General features: G+C 38.7%; 1 protein-coding gene and 1 non-coding gene across 7 annotated transcripts in view; both read right to left on the reverse strand.

Moving 5' to 3' along the window:
- Positions 1-19,259, reverse strand: part of CFAP70 (cilia and flagella associated protein 70) — a 110,816-nt gene that overhangs the window by 48,004 nt on the left and 43,553 nt on the right. For all 6 annotated transcript variants that reach the window (XM_021943372.2, XM_021943373.2, XM_021943371.2 and 3 more), the window contains 3 exons: positions 3,188-3,248; positions 2,504-2,698; positions 643-774 (listed from right to left, as the gene is read on the reverse strand). In XM_021943372.2, the coding sequence (XP_021799064.1) occupies positions 643-774; positions 2,504-2,698; positions 3,188-3,248 (388 nt within the window). The remainder of the gene's footprint in view (positions 1-642; positions 775-2,503; positions 2,699-3,187; positions 3,249-19,259) is intronic.
- On the reverse strand, positions 10,958-11,061 carry LOC116269611. The gene has a single exon (XR_004177230.1). It is a non-coding gene; the product is annotated as a small nucleolar RNA U13 (small nucleolar RNA).

The raw sequence follows: 19,259 nt of genomic DNA on the forward strand, positions 1-19,259 counted from the left end.
AGAAGAAAAACAAGGAAGAAAAAAGCAAATAGAATAAAGAATTTGAGGAGGCACAGATGGTTAGACACTACCAGGGGACAAAAAGACTCCAACTTTGTCACTGGTTTCAAATAAACTACCCCTGAATACATACAAAAATAAGCAAATTAAGGCAAGATGCAAGACTTACAAATATAAACAAAAAAGTGGGTGGGACAGCAGACCACCAAACAGAAAAGCCATGTTTGAAGTGTCACGGTCATTTGGGTATAATATCTGAAAACTCATAATTTTTCTTGCTTTTATGATCTTCAATAAAAAATTAAGAATTGTACCTGTTCACAGCATAAACAGAATGGTAATTTTCATTTCACAATTTATGCAACCTATTTTATCTGTTTTCGACAATTCCATCACATTTTTTAAAGTTGTGAAATTTATTTTTCTAGGAAAGTGAAAGAGCATATCTCCTTGTTTTTTTCCAAAATTAGTCTTAAACTAATTAGGCTTAGGCAGTTTCTTACTCATCCTTGTGTTTTCAGTGCCTAGCACAGAGCAGACACTTCAATAAATATTTGTTGAATAAACAAAGGAAGGAATCATTCATAGAAGACTCTGATGCTCTACAGAGAAAAGAAAGTGCTCTCAGTTCTTGACACTTACCTGGTTTAGGGCCACATGCATCTGATCTACTAAGAACACATAGAGCTCACTGATAAATGTCTGCAGTTCCTCCTGACTTTCAAATGATGTTGTCTTCAAGTATTTCTCTCTCACAATCTTTACCACAGCATGCTGCAAGACATATAGATCACCCATCTGATAATACAGTCCAGCACTATGCTGATAGCATGGGTCTCTCTAGGGCTTTCTGGTCTAAAGCTGATCAAAATTTCAGAAGGCGATTGATTTCTCCCTTGGTGGGTGGTATTGGCTCTCCAAATTCCCCCCAATCAACATACTCTGTATGATTTTTTCTTTCCTTAACATCACCATCATCACTAATTGAAGCAATGCAAAGTTCATACTATATGAAGAGAATCATAAAGCTGAAGAAAATCTGAGCATTAGGTTTAGGCATTATGTCTCTCATGGTGACCATATGGTTCAAAGGGGAAAGGGAGAAAGGGCTGGGCTGAGAATCCAGAGAATGGAATTCTGGTTCTAATGCTGCCACTGTACAACTTCATAAATTATTTTATACTTTGGTACCTCAGCTTTCTATTTGTTAAGAGGATATGTAGTTCTGGTATTATTATTTTACTTTAGAAGATGATTGAGAAGCCAAAGAGAGATAACAAGTATAGAAGCTTAAAATGCTGTACAAATATAAACACAGCATGTTGCTATAGCCAGGACAGCTTCTTTTTTCCCCACTAAGGTAACATTATTGCCAGGTTTTATAATCTATGCATTATATTATTTAATTATCATAATGACCTTATGTGATAATATTAACCTCATCCTTGTTGCTAGGTAAAGAAACTGAGGCACAAAGAGATAAAGTCACATTTCAAGGTCACCCAACTAGTAAATGTGGAACCAAGAGTCAAACTGAGACATGAGTACACCACCTGCTGAGAATACCCTCTTGCTTCCATGAACATTTGTTGTTTTTCCCTCTATGACTTCCGTGTTCTTTCTTTATATCTGTTTAGTACAGTGCAGGACACATAGTAAATGTGTGTACAAAGGCACTGTAGTGTAGCAGTTAAGAATGTGAGTTCTGGAGGCAGACTGCCTGAATTTAAATCCCAACATTGATCTTTACTATCTCTGTGACTTTGGACAAATTCCTTAGCCAACTAATATTGCATTTTCCCATCTATAAAATGAGCAACACCTACTTTATAGGATTGTTATAAGGATTAAATTAGTAAAATATGAAGCATTGATAAATATGCCTGGAAAACAGTAAACATGTAATAAATGTTAGCCATTATTATTCAATAAATGATTATTAAGTTAACTATTTCTCAAATCTTAGTGATTCCATAAATTAGGGAAAGATTTGGAGTTTTTTGTTTTTGTTTATACATTCTGAATTTTAAAAAGTAAAATGTAATGCCAGTAATTAAATGTATCCTAACTCAAGACATGCTACTGTAGTCCTAATGATTAAAGCCTCCTTTCTGATAACTGTCTCATCTTCAATTTTAAAACTAAAATTAATTTTTTAAGAGAGATTTGAATGGGAAGCAAGAAGAATTAATTATGGAGTCAGTACCAGACAGAGTTTCTGCCTCCTATAGTGACAGTGAAATCTGGTCCAAAATCTGGCCCAGCCTCAAGTAAATAATTAGTTTCTTAAAAGCCCTCATTCAGGATATTTGTAATAATTTATTCCAAGACTGCAGGAATGGAGCTTCTCCTGACACTCTATCATAGAGAACTTAGCTCTTTGCCCCAACCAAGAAAAGTAAGAGTATAGCTGAACATAATCAGAGGAGAAAATGTGAACTGAGTATGTGGAGAAGTTGCTCCATAAAAACCCATGGAGTAATTAAACAAGTGAATGTTTTACCTTGAGTTGTTCTTTGAAAGCAAAGTATTTTCCAGAGCAATTAAGTTCATAGCTGAGCTGGCACTTCTGCTCCTCCAAGGTTTCACTATCCATATCACTCTCCAGTTTGGCCACCTGTTTTCCAAACATTCTGTAGTACTCATCTAGAATGGCTCTAGAAATATTCTTGATCTGTGTGTGGTAGTCACTCACTGCCTAAGAAAACACAAAACATCTGGTAGACACCTCAGAGAGGTCAAGAGCATGGATTGGAAGTCTAAAACTGAATTTGGTTTTGTGTCCCATGATACTTTGTTTGTTTGTTTTAGAGACAAAGTCTCGCTCTGTCACCCAGGCTGGAGTGCAGTGGTATGATCGAGGGACTTCCCCCTTGAACTCCTGGCCTCAAGCGACCCTCCTGCCTCAGCCTCCCTAGTAGCTGAGACTACAGGTGCGTGCCAGCACACCCAGTAATACTTTAAATGTAAAATGCCCTTTTCTTCCCAGCTTAGAGACTACCAGCCAAAGATTAAACACTGTATGCTATATGCCATCGATCACAAATGGAACCAGCAATGAAAATACGTAAGGCTTCAAACAAGTTTTCACCCCCTCTGGAAGACATATGAAAGAGTCCATGCAATTATCAAGTGCATGCACTCAATATCTTATTACTTATCGTTTCATCTTGGCTTTGGCACTTGCCTTCTGAGCTCCTCCTGTCCGACGGGTAAGAGGAGGCCTTGGAGGAATCATTTCCTTGACCCTGTTATCAGGAAAGAATAAAAATAAAAAACAAAAAACATTTTATTATCTACAGATGTATATTTTCTTACATCTTACCCTCAAAGTGTCTGGGTCGGGGAGATCTGAGGTCTCTTCCCCCACTGCACTTGAGCACTGTGCTATTTTATAATGTAAAACCCTAGATGTGAACCACAGCAAAGTATATGGCTATGGACCATACAGGAGGGAGGTCAGGAAGCAGCTACTCAGGGAGTATCTAAGTTGTATTTTTGGTTAATTTGAGCCCTGGCTTTACCCTTACATATTTAAAAACTTGTGGCATACAAGGGCTGTTTGGGGTTTTGGAAAGAAATGGGTATCAACATTTTAGAGGCACTCAGTAGCATCTCTGAAAACAGAACGATTTGGAAATCCGAGTGGAACAGGCAAATAAAACCTCTTCTTTCCTCCCCGTCTACAATAAAAGTGTACTCTTGGCATAATTTATAGGACTGCATTAAATTACAATAATGCTATCAAACCTTAAGGTGAGTAAAAAACCACATTTTGTCAATGTCAATCTACTTATGCCAAAACCTCTACCTTCTGTTTTCAGAAGCCCTTACAAGAACCTAGAAGGAATTAAGTTATAGTTCTTCTCCCTTTTAGTTTCAGGTTCTTGCTAAATATATTACACTACCTTGAAGTTCACAATTAAACTCACAAAATCTATTTTTCTTACTAGGTCCTATGTAATGATACACCTCTGTTCATAATTACTAATATTAATTCTATTTATTTAAATAGGTAATCCATTTATATTATTCAAAATCTAGAAGGTATGAAACTGTATAGCAAAATATCTCCTTCCGAAAACGACTCTGTCTGACAGCTTTGAAGAGAGCAGTGGATCTCCCAACACGGAGATTGAGATCTGAGAAGGGACAGACTCCCTGCTCAAGTGGGTCCCTGACCCCTGAGTAGCCTAACTGGGAGACATCCCCCACTAGGGGCAGTCTGACACCCCACACCTCACAGGGTGGAGTACACCCCTGAGAGGAAGCTTCCAAAGCAAGAATCAGACAGGTACACTCGCTGTTCAGAAATATTCTATCTTCTGCAGCCTCTGCTGCTGATACCCAGGCAAACAGGGTCTGGAGTGGACCTCAAGCAATCTCCAGCAGACCTACAGCTGAGGGTCCTGACTGTTAGAAGGAAAACTATCAAACAGGAAGGACACCTACACCAAAACCCCATCAGTACATCACCATCATCAAAGACCAGAGGCAGATAAAACCACAAAGATGGGGAAAAAGCAGGGCAGAAAAGCTGGAAATTCAAAAAATAAGAGTGCATCTCCCCCGGCAAAGGAGCGCAGCTCATCGCCAGCAACGGATCAAAGCTGGACGGAGAATGACTTTGACGAGATGAGAGAAGAAGGCTTCAGTCCATCAAATTTCTCAGAGCTAAAGGAGGAATTACGTACCCAGCACAAAGAAACTAAAAATCTTGAAAAAAAAGTGGAAGAATTGATGGCTAGAGTAATTAATGCAGAGAAGGTCATAAACGAAATGAAAGAGATGAAAACCATGACACGAGAAATATGTGACAAATGCACAAGCTTCAGTAACCGACTCGATCAACTGGAAGAAAGAGTATCAGCGATTGAGGATCAAATGAATGAAATGAAGCGAGAAGAGAAACCAAAAGAAAAAAGAAGAAAAAGAAATGAACAAAGCCTGCAAGAAGTATGGGATTATGTAAAAAGACCAAATCTACGTCTGATTGGGGTGCCTGAAAGTGAGGGGGAAAATGGAACCAAGTTGGAAAACACTCTTCAGGATATCATCCAGGAAAACTTCCCCAACCTAGTAGGGCAGGCCAACATTCAAATCCAGGAAATACAGAGAACGCCACAAAGATACTCCTCGAGAAGAGCAACTCCAAGACACATAATTGCCAGATTCACCAAAGTTGAAATGAAGGAAAAAATCTTAAGGGCAGCCAGAGAGAAAGGTCGGGTTACCCACAAAGGGAAGCCCATCAGACTAACAGCAGATCTCTCGGCAGAAACTCTACAAGCCAGAAGAGAGTGGGGGCCAATATTCAACATTCTTAAAGAAAAGAATTTTAAACCCAGAATTTCATATCCAGCCAAACTAAGTTTCATAAGTGAAGGAGGAATAAAATCCTTTACAGATAAGCAAATGCTTAGAGATTTTGTCACCACTAGGCCTGCCTTACAAGAGACCCTGAAGGAAGCACTAAACATGGAAAGGAACAACCGGTACCAGCCATGGCAAAAACATGCCAAAATGTAAAGACCATCGAGGCTAGGAAGAAACTGCATCAACTAACGAGCAAAATAACCAGTTAATATCATAATGGTAGGATCAAGTTCACACATAACAATATTAACCTTAAATGTAAATGGACTAAATGCTCCAATTAAAAGACACAGACTGGCAAACTGGATAAAGAGTCAAGACCCATCAGTCTGCTGTATTCAGGAGACCCATCTCACACGCAGAGACATACATAGGCTCAAAATAAAGGGATGGAGGAAGATTTACCAAGCAAATGGAGAACAAAAAAAAGCAGGGGTTGCAATCCTAGTCTCTGATAAAACAGACTTTAAACCATCAAAGATCAAAAGAGACAAAGAAGGCCATTACATAATGGTAAAGGGATCAATTCAACAGGAAGAGCTAACTATCCTAAATATATATGCACCCAATACAGGAGCACCCAGATTCATAAAGCAAGTCCTTAGAGACTTACAAAGAGACTTAGACTCCCATACAATAATAATGGGAGACTTCAACACTCCACTGTCAACATTAGACAGATCAACGAGACAGAAAGTTAACAAGGATGTCCAGGAATTGAACTCATCTCTGCAGCAAGCAGACCTAATAGACATCTATAGAACTCTCCACCCCAAATCAACAGAATATACATTCTTCTCAGCACCACATCGTACTTACTCCAAAATTGACCACGTAATTGGAAGTAAATCACTCCTCAGCAAATGTACAAGAACAGAAATTATAACAAACTGTCTCTCAGACCACAGTGCAATCAAACTAGAACTCAGGACTAAGAAACTCAATCAAAACCGCTCAACTACATGGAAACTGAACAACCTGCTCCTGAATGACTATTGGGCACATAACGAAATGAAGGCAGAAATAAAGATGTTCTTTGAAACCAATGAGAACAAAGATACAACATACCAGAATCTCCGGGACACATTTAAAGCAGTGTGTAGAGGGAAATTTATAGCACTAAATGCCCACAAGAGAAAGCAGGAAAGATCTAAAATTGACACTCTAACATCGCAATTAAAAGAACTAGAGAAGCAAGAGCAAACACATTCGAAAGCTAGCAGAAGGCAAGAAATAACTAAGATCAGAGCAGAACTGAAGGAGATAGAGACACAAAAAACCCTCCAAAAAATCAATGAATCCAGGAGTTGGTTTTTTGAAAAGATCAACAAAATTGACAGACCACTAGCAAGACTAATAAAGAAGAAAAGAGAGAAGAATCAAATCGATGCAATTAAAAATGATAAAGGGGATATCACCACCGACCCCACAGAAATACAAACTACCATCAGAGAATACTATAAACACCTCTACGCAAATAAACTGGAAAATCTAGAAGAAATGGATAATTTCCTGGACACTTACACTCTTCCAAGACTAAACCAGGAAGAAGTTGAATCCCTGAATAGACCAATAGTAGGCTCTGAAATTGAGGCAATAATTAATAGCCTACCAACCAAAAAAAGTCCAGGACCAGATGGATTCACAGCTGAATTCTACCAGAGGTACAAGGAGGAGTTGGTACCATTCCTTCTGAAACTATTCCAATCAATAGAAAAAGAGGGAATCCTCCCTAACTCATTTTATGAGGCCAACATCATCCTGATACCAAAGCCTGGCAGAGACACAACAAAAAAAGAGAATTTTAGACCAATATCCCTGATGAACATCGATGCAAAAATCCTCAATAAAATACTGGCAAACCGGATTCAGCAACACATCAAAAAGCTTATCCACCATGATCAAGTGGGCTTCATCCCTGGGATGCAAGGCTGGTTCAACATTCGCAAATCAATAAACATAATCCAGCATATAAACAGAACCAAAGACAAGAACCACATGATTATCTCAATAGATGCAGAAAAGGCTTTTGACAAAATTCAACAGCCCTTCATGCTAAAAACGCTCAATAAATTCGGTATTGATGGAACGTACCTCAAAATAATAAGAGCTATTTATGACAAACCCACAGCCAATATCATACTGAATGGGCAAAAACTGGAAAAATTCCCTTTGAACACTGGCACAAGACAGGGATGCCCTCTCTCACCACTCCTATTCAACATAGTGTTGGAAGTTCTGGCTAGGGCAATTAGGCAAGAGAAAGAAATCAGGGGTATTCAGTTAGGAAAAGAAGAAGTCAAATTGTCCCTGTTTGCAGATGACATGATTGTATATTTAGAAAACCCCATCATCTCAGCCCAAAATCTCCTTAAGCTGATAAGCAACTTCAGCAAAGTCTCAGGATACAAAATTAATGTGCAAAAATCACAAGCATTCTTATACACCAATAACAGACAAACACAGAGCCAAATCATGAATGAACTTCCATTCACAATTGCTTCAAAGAGAATCAAATACCTAGGAATCCAACTTACAAGGGATGTAAAGGACCTCTTCAAGGAGAACTACAAACCACTGCTCACTGAAATAAAAGAGGACACAAACAAATGGAAGAACATACCATGCTCATGGATAGGAAGAATCAATATCGTGAAAATGGCCATACTGCCCAAGGTAATTTATAGATTCAATGCCATCCCCATCAAGCTACCAATGAGTTTCTTCACAGAATTGGAAAAAACTGCTTTAAAGTTCATATGGAACCAAAAAAGAGCCCGCATCTCCAAGACAATCCTAAGTCAAAAGAACAAAGCTGGAGGCATCACGCTACCTGACTTCAAACTATACTACAAGGCTACAGTAACCAAAACAGCATGGTACTGGTACCAAAACAGAGATATAGACCAATGGAACAGAACAGAGTCCTCAGAAATAATACCACACATCTACAGCCATCTGATCTTTGACAAACCTGAGAGAAACAAGAAATGGGGAAAGGATTCCCTATTTAATAAATGGTGCTGGGAAAATTGGCTAGCCATCAGTAGAAAGCTGAAACTGGATCCTTTCCTTACTCCTTATACGAAAATTAATTCAAGATGGATTAGAGACTTAAATGTTAGACCTAATACCATAAAAATCCTAGAGGAAAACCTAGGTAGTACCATTCAGGACATAGGCATGGGCAAAGACTTCATGTCTAAAACACCAAAAGCAACGGCAGCAAAAGCCAAAATTGACAAATGGGATCTCATTAAACTAAAGAGCTTCTGCACAGCAAAAGAAACTACCATCAGAGTGAACAGGCAACCTACAGAATGGGAGAAAATTTTTGCAATCTACTCATCTGACAAAGGGCTAATATCCAGAACCTACAAAGAACTCCAACAAATTTACAAGAAAAAAACAAACAACCCCATCAAAAAGTGGGCAAAGGATATGAACAGACATTTCTCAAAAGAAGACATTCATACAGCCAACAGACACATGAAAAAATGCTCATCATCACTGGCCATCAGAGAAATGCAAATCAAAACCACAATGAGATACCATCTCACACCAGTTAGAATGGCGATCATTAAAAAGTCAGGAAACAACAGGTGCTGGAGAGGATGTGGAGAAATAGGAACACTTTTACACTGTTGGTGGGATTGTAAACTAGTTCAACCATTATGGAAAACAGTATGGCGATTCCTCAAGGATCTAGAACTAGATGTACCATATGACCCAGCCATCCCATTACTGGGGATATACCCAAAGGATTATAAATTATGCTGCTATAAAGACACATGCACACGTATGTTTATTGCAGCACTATTCACAATAGCAAAGACTTGGAATCAACCCAAATGTCCATCAGTGACAGATTGGATTAAGAAAATGTGGCACATATACACCATGGAATACTATGCAGCCATAAAAAAGGATGAGTTTGCGTCCTTTGTAGGGACATGGATGCAGCTGGAAACCATCATTCTTAGCAAACTATCACAAGAACAGAAAACCAAACACCGCATGTTCTCACTCATAGGTGGGAACTGAACAATGAGATCACTTGGACTCAGGAAGGGGAACATCACACACCGGGGCCTATCATGGGGAGGGGGGAGGGGGGAGGGATTGCATTGGGAGTTATACCTGATGTAAATGACGAGTTGATGGGTGCAGCACACCAACATGGCACAAGTATACATATGTAACAAACCTGCACGTTATGCACATGTACCCTACAACTTAAAGTATAATAATAATAAATAAATTTAAAAAAAATAAAATAATAATAATAATAATAATAATGGTGGAAAAAAAATATATATATATCTCCTTCCAACCTTATTGCCCAGCCTCCTAGTTTCCTCTCCAGAGACAATGTTATTCATTCATTCAAAATAGATACTGACAGGCCAGGCGTGGTGGCTCATGCCTGTAATCCTAGCCCTTTGAGAGGCCGAGGCGGGTGGATTGCCTGAGCTTAGGAGTTCGAGACCAGCCTGAAATCCTGTCTATACTAAAATACAAAAAATTAGCTGGGTGTAGTGGTGTACTCGGGAGGCTGAGACTTGAGAATTTCTTGAACCTGGGAGGCGGAAGTTGCAGTGAGCTGAGATCGCACCAGTGCATTCCAGCCTGGGCCACAGGGCAAGACTCTGTCTCCCACAAAATAAAAAAATAAAAATAGATACTGAGTGCTTACTGTCCATCAGGTAGTTTTCTAGGTTTGGGAATAGAGCATTAAACAAAATAGACAAAAACTCTTACTCTCATGGAGCTTACATTCTAGTAGGGAAAGAAAGACAATAAATAAGATAAACAAACAAGATAAATACGCTAGTAATATGTCCCATAGAGAAAAATAATGCAGGAAGGCAGACAGACTCTATTGGGGGTTGAGGGTGGTGGAATGCAGGAGCATATTTCACCAGGAAGGCCTCGCTGAGATGATAACATTTGAGTAAAGACCTGAGGGAAATGAGGAAGCAACTGATGTAGTTTGGGTATTTGTCCCCATCCAAATCTCATGTTGAATTATAATCCCCAATGTTGGAGGTGGGGCCTGGTGGGAGATGTCTGGGTCATGGAGGTGGATGCCTCATGGCTTGGTGCTGTCTTCATGATAGTGAGTAAGTCCCTGCAAGATCTGGTCATTTAAAAATGTGTGGCACCTCCCCCAACTCCCTCCCTGCTCTCTCTCTCTCTCTTTTGCTCCTGTTTTGACAATGAAATATTATTTGGTAATAAAGAAATTAAGTATCAATATATGCCACAATATGAATAAACCTTAACAACATTAGATTAAATGAAAGAAGCCAGTCACCACATATTTTATGACTCCAGAGTTGGCAAATCGATAGAGAAAAAAAGCAGATAAACGGTTGCTTAGGCTTGGGGGTTCAGGGTGGAGGAGTTGGCACAATGGTTGAGAGAAAAAGGAGAATGACTGCTAATATACATGGAATTTCAATTTTTGGGGTAATGATAGTATTTATAAAGTTGATTATGGAATGGCTGCACAATTCTGTGAGTATACTAAAAGCCACTGAATTGTACACTTTATTTTATTTTTATTTTTCTAAGTTCACATCAGACAGCTAATATGATGATGTCACAACAAGGCTTGAGGGAGGCACAGCTCATGCATGAGCATAAACACCCAATCATCACGCTTATGAACTACAAAGGGATCAGAATTGGATACTTTAAATGGGTGAACAAAATGAAAGAAAAGATGATGGTGGTAGAAAAGTATATGGTATGTGAATAGTATCTCGATAAAGCTATCATTAGAAAATAAAAAGGAAGAAATTGAAGGGTAGAATGGTAGATGTAAGGAAACTTACATCTAAGTACATATTACATCTTACATGTAAGTCCCAGATGAGGGACTACTATGGCTTGGACCAGAGAGTATGTGAGAATTAGGAGAGGTTCAGCTTGAAAAATAAATGTGGGAGCCATCAGTGTACTGATGGGATTTAGAGCCGTGAGACTAGATAGAAACCAAGGAAGTAAGTATAGATAGATAAGGTGTTCAAGCACTGAGCTCTGGGGGACTCCAACATTTAGATGCTGGAGAGATAAAGAAGGCCAGGGAGGGAGGAATAAAGCCAGGAGAGTATAGCATCCTCACAACCAAGTGAAGAAAGTTCCTCAAGGAGGGTTGGGTAGTTAAATGTTAATGACAGATCAAAATGACCCCAAGAACAGACCGCTGGATTTAACAATGTAGTGATCAATGATGACCTTAATAACAACATTTATCTGAAGACAAATTATTGGAAGTGAGTTACCTGATCAAAGAGTTAAAAGATCCATGAATTTGTATTTAGATAGCATTACCAAATCGCCCTCCACTGGAATTTTACCAGTTTATACTCGAACCAGCTTATATGAGAGGACCTGTTTCCAAACATCCTCAACAACAAAATAAATTATCAAGCTTTTTTTATTTTCAGCAATTAAAAAACAAGGTACTTCAGCATAGTTTTGAGTTTCTTTTATTATGGAAATAGTTGAGCTTCTTTTCATATGTTGAAGACTGCTTTAAATTTAGGCATATTCTTTTTTTTTTTTTTTCTTTTTTTTTAGACGAGTCTTGCTCCGTCGCCCAGACTGGAGTGCAGTGGCGTGATCTTGGCTCACTGCAAGCTCCGCCTCCCAGGTTCATGCCATTCTCCTGCCTCAGCCTCCCAAGTAGCTGGGACTACAGGCACCCGCCACCACACCCAGCTAATTTTTTGTATTTTTAGTAGAGACGGGGTTTCACCGTGGTCTCAATCTCCCGACCTCATGATCTGCCCGCGTTGGCCTCCCAAAGTGCTGGGATTACAGGCGTGAGCCACCACATCCAGCAATTTAGGTACATTCGTATACAGTGACATAGATTTAGCAGTTTGGTATAACATGGCTCAGGCTCAGCCTGCAACCAAAGGCAAATAATCTTTCATAAGTATTGAGTATAATTTTCTTTTTTATTTTCTTTTTTTTTTCGTTTTGAGACAGGGTCTCGCTCTGTTGCCCAGGCTGGAGTACAGTGGCATGATCATAGTTCACTGCAGCCTGGGTCTCTAGGCTCAAGCAATCCTCCTGCCTTAGCACCCCCACCGCCCCCCACCACTGGGTAGCTCAGACTACAGGTGTGCACTACCACACCCAACTAATTTTTTTATTTTTAATAGAGATGAGGTCTTGCTATGTTCCCCAGGCTGGTCTCAAACTTCTGAGGTCAAGCAATCTTCCTGCCTCAGCCTCCCAAAGTGCTGGGATTACAGGTGTGAGCCACCATACCCAGCCTAAGTACAATTTCCCATTGTTGCCATTCTTTTTTTTTTTTTGAGATGGAGTCTCACTCTGTCACCCAGGCTGGAGTGCAGTGGTGCAACCTTGGCTCACTGCAAGCTCTGCCTCCTGGGTTCATGCTATTCTCCTGCCTCGGCCTCCTGAGTAGCTGGGACTACACACACCCACCACCAGGCCTGGCTAATGTTTTTGTATTTTTAGTAGAGACGGTGTTTCACTGTGTTAGCCAGGATGGTCTCGATCTTTTGACCTCATGATCCACCCACCTTGCCTCCCAAAGTGCTGGGATTACAGGCGTGAGCCACCACGCCCGACCTATTGCTGCCATCCTAATTAGCTCTTGCTCTATAATTTTATCACTTGGCCTAGCTTGGAGAAGAAATGCCTTCCAATTCCCTACAGACAAAAAAAAACCTTATTGCTAATAAATGTTTCTCATAAAAAAGTCCAAGAACATTTAAACATTGATAAACCACAGTTTTTAAAGTACTATATAGAGTACTTTATATACTATAAATGGATAAAAAGTTTCAGGATATAAAAGTCATAAAAATTGCCGGGCGCGGTGGCTCAAGCCTGTAATCTCAGCACTTTGGGAGGCCGAGACGGGCGGATCACGAGGTCAGGAGATCGAGACCATCTTGGCTAACATGGTGAAACCCCGTCTCTACTAAAAAATACAAAAAACTAGCCGGGCAAGGTGGCGAGTGCCTGTAGTCCCAGCTACTCGGAGGCTGAGGCAGGAGAATGGCGTAAACCCGGGAGGCGGAGCTTGCAGTGAGCTGAGATCCGGCCACTGCACTCCAGTCTGGGCGACAGAGCAAGACTCTGTCTCAAAAAAAAAAAAAAAAAAAAAGCCATAAAAATTGCTTCTGCATTTGTTGTAAAACTGTCATTAAGGATACTGTTATACTGTCACTCTGTATTCCCCTATGTAAGAGCCCAAATTAGAAACCTGTTTTAGAATTTAATGCCAGGAATAAATGTGGTCTCTTTTGTGACTAACATGCTTCTCCCTTTATGATTAGAATTATAGAACTTATAGGGCTTCCCTTTTTGTTAGACAGCTCAGATTTGATGCTTATTTATGAGAGCTGTATTTAATGCGGCCTTCCTTTTCCATCATTTTGAGTTTTTGACTATTTCTAGATTATCAGTTTTATTTTGTATGTCATTTATGATAAATATTATCAGATTATATTTGGAAGGGGACTAAATGCAAAGTTTTTAAAAACTCAAGAACACTCAGGTATAAAAGATGAATGTTCCATTATTAGCAGGTAATTCTCAAAGCAAACTTCCAAATTATTAATAATTATGTGTAAAAATGTTTCACTACACAATTTACAATGTGGATTAAAATTAAAATGAGAAAATTTTCTCCCCATCAAAATAGCAAAAATAAAAAAGTATTGTGTTGGTGAATATGTGAAGAAACAGTAGTCTCATATATCACTTATAGAACTGTAAATTTTTTGGAAGGCAATTTGAGGATATTTATCTAAAGTCTTAAAAATACATGTAATAAATAGTCTCCAAGGTAGAAGCCGCTATTTCCTTTCATCTTTCTCTGAGTATAATGCTCCTCACATCAAGAGGTAAAGTCTAGATGTCAGCAAAAATGACAGGGCAGGTAACTCTAAACTCCCACCCCTCCAGATAAACTTAATTTAAAAAAAAACCCAGAAACTGAAACTGTCAGAACCAACTTGTTAGAATGTTGGGAAAAAAAGGTTTACAGTAATGAAGAGAATGCTGAATCCAGAAAAAGGCAATTCTAAATCAGCAGGAAAGCTTTGTGACATTTTTACTTGCTCTTGCCCCACTGCACACTGCATCCCCAGCTCAGCAGCACTCTCAAAGGTGGCAGCCTGGATTTCTAGTGTGGCACACTGGTCCCTGATTCTGGAGGGAGCGGAGCAGACCTTATTCTCAAATTACTATGTTTGTTCTAACTTTTCTGGGACTGCCTGAGAGACCGGTGCAAGGCACTCATCTCTGTTTCTCCTAACTCAGTGTGGAAAAGCACTGAAACCTATACAGGGTAGAAAAGTATTGTTCAAAAACATTGTAAGGTTATCGAATCCCCACAGCTGTTTGGGGCAAAGCATTATGGTTGAGACATACAATAGACCACCTAAAGCCTGAGAAGAAAAGCTGGAGAGTTTCTTTGGAAATTAGAACATTCAAAAGTACTTGGGTGTACTGGGAAATTCAGAAAGCCACATGTATGCCCAGGACAGGATGTATGCTTAAAATTGACCAGAGAAGACCCTATGCTTTCACCACTGATTGATCTACAGGTTCAGTATAAGCAGGAAGTAAAGGCTGAGGCAGAAATATAAATGGCCTGGTTAAGTGTTAAAAGAATGCCTCAGCACAGAGCCATCTGTAAAGATTGGCACAAAAAATTTTTTGTTTTGTTTTTGTTTGTATTTAGATCCTGGCATTCAAGGAAATCTGTCAAAACACTGGCTGAACACAAGTTATACCTTAAACAGTAAAAAGCAGCCAAACCTAATGAAGGGAAAAGTTTGATTTCCAAAATTCCCATATGATAGTATCCACATGTCCAGTTTTCAACAATGATAAAATACAAATAGTACAAATAAATAAAAGTATGACTCTTTCAAAGAAAAAACTATAGCAATTCTCCCTAAAGAAGCCCAGCCATCAAACTTACTACACAAATACATTAAATCAACTTTCTTATACACACTCAAAAAGCTCAAGGAAGCCATGGAGAAAACAAAGAGAAAAAAGGAAAGCAATGTATGAACAAAATTAGAGTATCAGTAGAAATAGAAATTATTTTTTAAAAAAAACAAGAAGTCTAGAGCTGAAGAGTACAATATTTGGAATAAAAAATTCACTAAAGGGTTCAACAGCAGATTTGATCAGGCAGAAGAAAGAATCAGTAAACCTGAAGACAAAACAATTGAAATAATTCAGTCTGAGGAACAGAAAGAAAAAGAATGAAGAAAAGTGAACAGAATTTAAGACCTATAGGATGCCATCAAGCTGACCAGCTACACATCATGGAAGTTCTGGAAGAAACTTCCCCCTTTCTAGAGAAGAAAGGGGGAAGAAATAATTTTAAAGAAATAATGGCCCAAAACTTCCCAAATTTGGTGAAAGACATGAATCAACACATCCAAGAAACTTAATAAACTCCAAACATGAAAAATTCATATATCCACACTAAAACACACCATAGTCAAATTGTCGAAACACAAAGACAAAGAAAAAATATCAAAAACAGCAAGAGAAGTGTGACTTGTCACATACAAGTGATCCTCAATAAGATTAACAGCTGATTTCTTATCAAAACCATGGAGGCCAGAAGTCACTGAGATGACATATTTAAAGTCTGAAAGAAAAAAAAAATTGATAACTAAGAATTCTATATCCAGGTGTCTCATGCCTATAATCCCAGCACTTTGGGAGACTGAGAAGGAATGACCACTCGAGGCCAGGAGATTGAGACCAGCCTGGGAAACATAGTGAGACTATGTCTCTACAGAAATTACAGAAAAAAAGGTAAAAGAATTCTATATCCAGTAAATTATCCTTCAAAAGTGAAGAAGACATTAAGACAATCCCAGGTTAACAAAATTAAGACAGTTGATAACAGGACCTACCTCATAAGGAATGCTAAAGGGAGTCCTTCAGGCTGAAATGACAAGACACTAGTCACTACCCTGAAGCCAGATGAAGAAATAAAGAACACTAGTAAAGGTAAATATGAAAGCCAGTGTTAATGTATTTTCAACTTGTAACTCCTCTTTCTCTTCTTTTTTGATGACAAATGCATAAAATAATAATGATAAGTCTATGTTAATAGGCACACAATAGATAAATATGTAATCTGTGACAGTAACAATGTAACAGGGGAGGGACAGGAGATGTATAGGAGCAGAGTGTACAGTACTGAAATTAAGTTTGTATTCAAACTAAGCTGTTACAGGTTTAAGATGCTAATTGTTGTCTCCAAGTTAACCACTAAAATGACAACTAAAAAATATATACAGAAAAGGAAAGAAGAGGGAAATCCAAATCGTATACTGCAAAAAATCAGCTAAATATAAAAAGGCAGCAATAAAGGAACTGAAGAACAACAACAAAAAAGACATGCAGACAACAAACAGATAAATGACAGAAGTAAATCCTTCTTTATCAGTAATCACATTAAATGTAAATGGATTAAACTTTCCTATTAAAAAGCAGACACTGGCAGATTAGATTAGAAAAACTCACACAGAATCCATCTATCTGCTGTCTACAGATACTCCCTTTAGATATAAGGACAGAAGGAAGTCAAAGGTAGGATAAAATCAGATATTCCATACAAATAGTAAAAAAGAGCTGAGATAGCTATATTATTGTCAGACAAAATAAACCACAAATAAAAAGAAGGTACAAGAGACAAATAAGGACATTAAATATTGATAAAAGATTCAATATAGCAATACAATACAACATTTATAAATATATACAACAGAACCCCAAAATTTATAAAGCAAAAACTGACAGAATTGAAGGGAGAAACTGATAGTCCTACAATAATAGAGACTTCAACACTCTACTTTCAATAATGGCTAAAACAACCAGACACGAGATTAATAAAAAAATAAATGATTTAAGTTGGGCATGGTGATTCACGCCTGTAATCCTAGCACTTTGGGAGGCTGAGGCAGGCAGATTGCCTGAGCTCAGGAGTTCGAGACCAGCCTGGGCAACACAGTGAAACTCCATCTCTACTAAAATACAAAAAAAAAAAATGCTATAGTCCCAGCTGCTTGGGAGGCTGAGGCAGGAGAATTGCTTGAACCTGGGAGGCAGAGGTTGCAGTGAGCTGAGATCATGCCACTGCACTCGAGACAAAACAGAAGAGAAGAGAAGAGAAAAGACAGGAAGACAAAAAGACGGAAGTGATTTGAACTACCCTATAAACCAATTAGATCTAACAGACATATAGAGAACATTCCACTCAGTAACAACAGATTACACATTCTTCTCAAGTGCACGTAGAACATTCTGCAGGGTATACCATATGTCAGGCCACAAAACAAGTATCAATAAATTTTAAAAGATTGAAATCATGGCTGAGCATGATGGCTCATGCTTGTAATTCCAGCAATTTGGGAGGCCAAAGCGGGCAGATCACCTGAGGTCTGGAGTTCGAGACCAGCCTGACCAATATGGAGAAACCCTGTCTCTATTAAAGATACAAAATTAGCCAGGTGTGATGGCACATGCCTGTAATTCTAGTTACTCAGGAGACTGAGGCAGGAGAATCACTTGAACCCAGGAGGCAGAGGTTGCCATGAGCTGAGATCACACCATTGCACTCCAGCCTGGGCAACAAGAGTGAAACTCTGTCTCAAAAAAAAAAAAAAAAGAGATTGAAATCATATGAAGCATATTTTCTGATCACAAAGAAATAAAACTAAAATTGAGTAACAGAAGACTTAAAATTAAGAAAATAAGAATATTAAATAACTGAAATAAGAAAATTTAAGCAACACACTCAACCAATGGTTCAAAGAAGAAACCACGAGGGAAATTTAAAAAAAAAAAAATCCTTTAGACAAATGAAAACAAAAACCAAATAAAAAGTTATGAAATGCAGTGAAAGCAGTGCTCAGAGGGAAACATATAGTTCTCTACACATACACTAAAGAAGAAGAAAACTCAAAATCAATGACATAACTGTATACCTTAAGGAACTAGCAAAAGCGGGGCACACTATGCCCAAAGCTAGCAGAAGACATAATAAAAGAAAGAATGAATATTAGAGTAAAAACAAATTAGTGGATAGAAAAATAATGGAGAAAATCAATACGCTTTAAAAGTTGGTTTTTCAAAAAGATCAACAAGATTGACAAACTTTTAGCAAGATTGACTAAGAGAGAAGACATGAAAGTGGAAACATTACTACCAATTTTAGAGGGATAAAAAGGAGTATTAGAGAATACTATGAACAATTGTATGCCAACAAGTTGAATAACCCAGATGAACGCACAGCTTCCTAGTAACACACAAGCAAAACACTATGGTACAATATAAACAGTTCTTTAAAATTACATATATGTATATGAAACGTGCATGTGTGTGTTTATGTATGTGTAACATGGGGGGCTTTAAAATAACTCCAGAAGGATAACACCAAGGTGTTAAAAGCAGTTATCACTAGGTGAGTAGAGATCTGGATGTTTTTATTTTTTAATTTTTTAAAATTTTAATTTAATTATTACAATTTTTTATAGAGTTGGGGTCTCACTATGTTGCCCAAACTGGTCTCAAACCTCTGGGCTCAAGTGATCCTCTCGTCTTGGCCTTTCAAAGTGCTGGGATTGGACTTTCAAAGTGCTGGGATTGGCCGGGCATGGTGGCTCAAGCCTGTAATCCCAGCACTTTGGGAGGCCGAGACGGGTGGATCACGTGGTCAGGAGATCGAGACCATCCTGGCTAACACAACGAAACCCCGTCTCTACTAAAAATACAAAAAATTAGCCGGGCGCGGTGGCAGGCGCCTGTAGTCCCAGCTACTTGGGAGGCTGAGGCAGGAGAATGGGGTGAGC

This window comes from Papio anubis, chromosome 11 (assembly GCF_008728515.1).
Source record: "Papio anubis isolate 15944 chromosome 11, Panubis1.0, whole genome shotgun sequence".
NCBI classification, from domain to species: Eukaryota; Metazoa; Chordata; class Mammalia; order Primates; family Cercopithecidae; genus Papio; species Papio anubis.